Genomic DNA, 5000 nt, shown 5'->3' with positions numbered 1-5000 from the left:
TCTCTCTCTCTCCCCCCCCCTCCCCCCCCCCCCCCCCCCCCTCCCCCCCCCCCCCCCCCCCCCCCCCCTCAGGAAGCTCCGCAGGGACTACCCCTCTAAGATCCTGATGAACCTGTCTCTCTCCCTGCTGGGCTTGAACCTGTGGTTCCTCCTGGACTCCTGGGTGTCCTCGTTCTCCTCCCCGGGCCTGTGCGTCTTCACGGCCGCCTCGCTGCACTACTTCCTGCTGGCCTCCTTCACCTGGATGGGTCTGGAGGCCGTGCACATGTACTTCGCCCTGGTGAAGGTCTTCAACGTCTACGTGCGCTCCTACATCCTCAAGTTCTGCGCCGTGGGATGGGGTGAGAGGGTCACGGTGTTTGCTTTATTTTTCCTTCCTGTGAGGGACGCGTCTATTCGAAAGGCAACCGGGTTATGCGTTTTGCGAATCTGATTGGCCACTGACGTTTCTGGTCATGTGACATGTCGCACCAATCGTGTGACGGCAAGTTCTTTCGCCGGTTAAGCTTAGGCGTCTTTCGAAGTTGGTTAAGGTTAGAGTTTGTCTTAGAGCAGGGCGATAGAACACCAGCCCTGATTCCAAACTCTAACCTTAACCAACTTCGAAAGAGTCGCCTAAGTGTAACGGGGAAGCCCGTGGGTATGTCCACAGTCACGGAAACAGGTGTGTTGACGAGTGACTGTGGCATTGCGGGCTGGTAAGTTAAACTCACTTCCTCATAACAGGGTTAACAGACGCATAGGTACGGTAGTTAGGAGTGAATTCACTTCTTAGTGCAGCGGCCTGTGTCGTCGCCCGCGGACGCGGGAGCCCCCTGTTCGACTCCCCCTCGGGACATTAACATTTAACATCAAACACAACGCAGACCAATATGATCCGTCACATAAGCTTAGCCAGTGATAAACTAGGCGTTAGGTAGTTTGCTGCTGGTCGAGGCGGAAATGGGCACGTCACGCGATTGGGCGCACATGTCACATGACCAGAAACGTCAGTGGCCAATCAGATTAGCAAAACGCATAACCCGGTTGCCTTTAGAATAGACGCGTGAGGGACAGCTGTCAATCACTGGCCTCTTTGGTTAATTGCCTCATGGGTCGGCAGGTGTGTGGGCTTGATTGCACCTGAGTCAGTGCAGCTGTGCCTAATGGCAAAGCTGAGTCTATTTAAGTTTGAATCTTGCAGTGTCAACTGCTTTTTCATTTCCTTGTGTTGGCTATCCTTTTGGTCAGGCTTGTTGAATGAATGAATGAATGAATGAATGATCTTTATTGTCATTGTTACAGTGTTACAACGAAATTTAAAATGCAGCCCTAGGTACTAGCCGTCACACAGTCCTAGATCATAAAAACACAGTCCTAAACACAGTATTAAATATAAAAACAAGAGTAAGGCATAATAGACATAACATAAACAAACATAAACATAACATAAACATTGTTATATTGAAGTGTAGTGCTGCTGATATCTGCCCTATTCAGCATTTAGCCTTCTTTGTAGCCATTCTTGTTCTGGGCTACAGGCTTTATTTTACACTTTGTTTTATAGAGGCTGAGCCTTTTATGGTCGTGTGAGAGAGGGGATCTCGACTCCTTGACTACAGCCTTGAGTTGTCGCACTTCATGATCCAGTAGGCCCGTCGTTTGTTTTGATACCTTGGTCACTTTTTCACCTCTTCCATTTCTTCGGCTAGTTTCTTGGTAGCCATTTCTTTGGTTTGTGATGAACACACACACTGTGGCATGTATCATCAAAAGTAGCACCAAAACTTCAGAAATGGCAGAAAATAGTCACCCAAGTTCAATCTCAATGTCCTTGTAAAGCTTTAAACTTCACTTGTTAGCTTGGATGTAGAGCCACTTTCAGGATTTTTGATGGATTGGCATTTGTTTGTTAGAGCCAAACACACAGTGCATCAGACCAGCGGCCATCTTGAAAATGATGATGACTCAACTCTCAGAGAAAATGTATTTCTACAAGCCAGTTTATTCTGCAGAAGCTAGCTCGAAATTGTGTTCAAGTGAAATTGAACTTCTCGATTTCTGTTTTATCTCGTGTCGAAGTTTCAGAGTTCAATCTTTCTCTGTTTTTAGAGAAAAAGGGTATAAAGTACTGCAGTAACTGTAACAAGCCCTAAGGGCATTAGAGGACTGTTTTTGGTCATATGTTCTATCCATCGTGGAGTCCCAGCATGCATTGAAATCACCACCCACCAGTGATGCCGGTAACGCGTTACTAAGTAACGCGTTATTGTAATCTGATTACTTTCCCCCGAAAATAGTAATCTAACGCGTTAATCTTTAAAAGCCAGTAATCTGATTGCAGTTACTTGTCCAAGTGGCTGTGCATTACTATTTCGTTACTATCTCATCATAAATTCATAATGCAGGCGGAATGCAGTATTTTATTTCGTTTTCGACAGTCAAAAATACATTTTGAGCTGTTTTTCTTATTATTATTATGGAGTGACGTGGTGTGGCAGTGAAAGGGTTACACAAGAATGTGTCCCCGCGGCGTGACTGGACTCTCTGTCTGTGAGTGACTCTGCTTTGGCCCAATCACATTCCCCATCCACAGTCTGCGAATCAGAGGCAGAGTAGGGCGGGTCTTCACAGCACGTCATGTGACATATGCGCCAATCGTGTGACAGCAGGGCTCCGTTGTTATGTTCATCTGAGAATTCATTTACAAAACGCTTGTCTAAACGAAGTGAAACCGCAAGAAGACTTTTGCGGTTTCTGTTCAGACTTCCACCCCAAAACGCTCGTTTAAACGTAGCCTCAGTCAAAATACTGTCTACCGCTAAAAACAGCACATCCAATTGCATTGAAAGCATCTGGAATCACAACACTAGCCGACGCTTCGACTATGAATTGAAAATGGGGGACCCTGATGTAAACAAGACAAACGTCTTTCTCTGGTCTGCATCCCCTTAACAATTGTGTGTATTGAGCCGTACTGTATATTGTACCCATTCTGCAATCTGTTAAATAAAGTTTTCATTCATTCATTCATTCAGGTACAGGAGGACTTTCCCTATTGATTAATGTATATTTGATGGTGGCAGAGCAAAAGCTCTTATTTGCCAGATTTACAGTTAATTTACATGTTAAAGAGAGACTGATTGTATGTTTATAGAGAGACATTTATAAAAACAATTTAATAGTTACAGTTGATATAATTGAATAGTTCAGCCTGCATTTGTTAGATGTGAATAGATACACTGGTTTTGTACAACCACTGGCTGGCTGCTCTAATGCTGTGAGCATCATAGACTGTTGCTTTACCATACTTGATGGTGGTACAGAAGCTGAAGCACTAGTTTAACAATTTACGTTATGTGCAGAGAAACAAGTTAAAAACAATGTATGCACTTTCAATAAAGCGTTTAAAAAAAACTGTTGGGGGAACGACGACGACTTCGTAACCTAGTTACTTTCAAAGTAACTAAGTTACTCTGATAATCAAGTAATCAGTAAAGTAACTTGGATTACTTTTTAAAGGAGTAATCAGTAATCAGTAATCGGATTACTTTTACAAGTAATCTGTGGCATCACTGCCACCCACTATGAAAGCGTATTCATGGAGTTATAACATTACTTTAGTGAGTGTTTTGTAAAACTCTGCATCGAATGTATGCTGCATAAAAACGTTCCCATTCCTGCTCCCCCTTATTCAAAAAGTAAATTAAACCCCCACTAGTCTTAAAGTGACATCAATGGCTGTAGATTTATTTTTCAGTGAGTGAATGCATTGATCTTTATCAGCATAAAGAGGGCTTATCATAATCAAAATCAAATCAAATGTATTTGTAAGGCCCGACAATACACGTTAATGTCCCCATGGGCCGGACACAAGTCAAGAAGAAACATCACAATAAATCAAGAACAAAGCAAAAACACCATGACGTTTTTTAAATAAATGAATGCAACACTCCCAGACATACCCTGCGCGAAGGTAAGGAAAAACTCACTAAAACCTAGCAATAGGAAAAAAATGCACCACAGGCAATGTGGAGGAGAGATACCTTAGAAGGGCCATTCAAGGGGGGTATCATAGGTGTTCCTCTGGTCGTAGTGTGTGGTACTGGCTATAAAGAGGTCTTGTTGTCATGTGTCCTCACAGGTGTTCCTCTGGTCGTAGTGTGTGTGGTACTGGCTATAGGGAGGTGTAGTCTGACGTCACTTTGGACCGCCCGCGAGGTCCACCCGTATAGGGATTTATCATTGGGAAAATGGATTATCGGCTATTGTAACAATTCTGCCGCATGGCAATTGAAAAGATTTCAATTTTTTTGCACAAAATGAGTTCCCCTTCTATCACTAACATTATTGTTTATTAAGCATTTTTGGTTGAAATAAAATTCTGCAATATTTTTCCTTTTTTATAATTAATTGCGAATATTTTCATGTTGAGCTATAGAGTGTGGATGAATACGCACAGAACGGTACTGTGTACACACCATGCAAATGTTAACGCTTTATTTGTTTTAAACGAGACGATTTAGAGATGGGCAATGGGGAAATACCTTGCGTTGGACAGAGGGTGGAACACGGGAAAACAGCGGTGACGTAACCACTCCACCTCCCTATAAAGAGGTCTTGTGGTGTGTCCTCGCAGGTGTTCCTCTGGTCGTAGTGAGTCTGGTACTGGCTATAGACATGGACGCCTATGGCAGTGCAGTGTATACAGACTCAGCTGTGGAGACCCAGGACGCCGACGCCTTGTAAGTATAACTGATGTCCTTTATCTCAACCTGTTGGTGGTGAGTCTAATATAATGTGTTGCATGAGCATTATTCTCTCTCCATCTCCATCTCTCTCTCCTTCTCCCTCTCTCTCTCTCTCTCTCCTTCTCCCTCTCTCTCTCTCTCTCTCCTTCTCCCTCTCTCTCCTTCCCCCTTTCTCTCCATCTCTCTCTCACTCTCTCTCCATCCCTCTCCATCCCTCTCCATCCCTCTCCATCTCTCTCCCTCTCCCCTTCCATCTCTCCCAGTGTTTGG

General features: G+C 44.0%; 1 protein-coding gene across 1 annotated transcript in view; it reads left to right on the top strand.

The window, feature by feature from the left end:
* adgrg4a (adhesion G protein-coupled receptor G4a) overlaps positions 1-5000 on the top strand; it is an 80627-nt gene that overhangs the window by 67532 nt on the left and 8095 nt on the right. The window contains exons 31-32 of the mRNA XM_084331364.1: positions 73-341; positions 4619-4724. Of these exons, the coding sequence (XP_084187490.1) occupies positions 73-341; positions 4619-4724 (375 nt within the window). The remainder of the gene's footprint in view (positions 1-72; positions 342-4618; positions 4725-5000) is intronic.

The sequence above is a fragment of the Notolepis coatsorum genome (genome assembly GCF_963971535.1).
Source record: "Notolepis coatsorum genome assembly, chromosome: 16".
NCBI classification, from domain to species: Eukaryota; Metazoa; Chordata; class Actinopteri; order Aulopiformes; family Paralepididae; genus Notolepis; species Notolepis coatsorum.
This window is presented reverse-complemented; position numbering and strand designations above follow the sequence as displayed.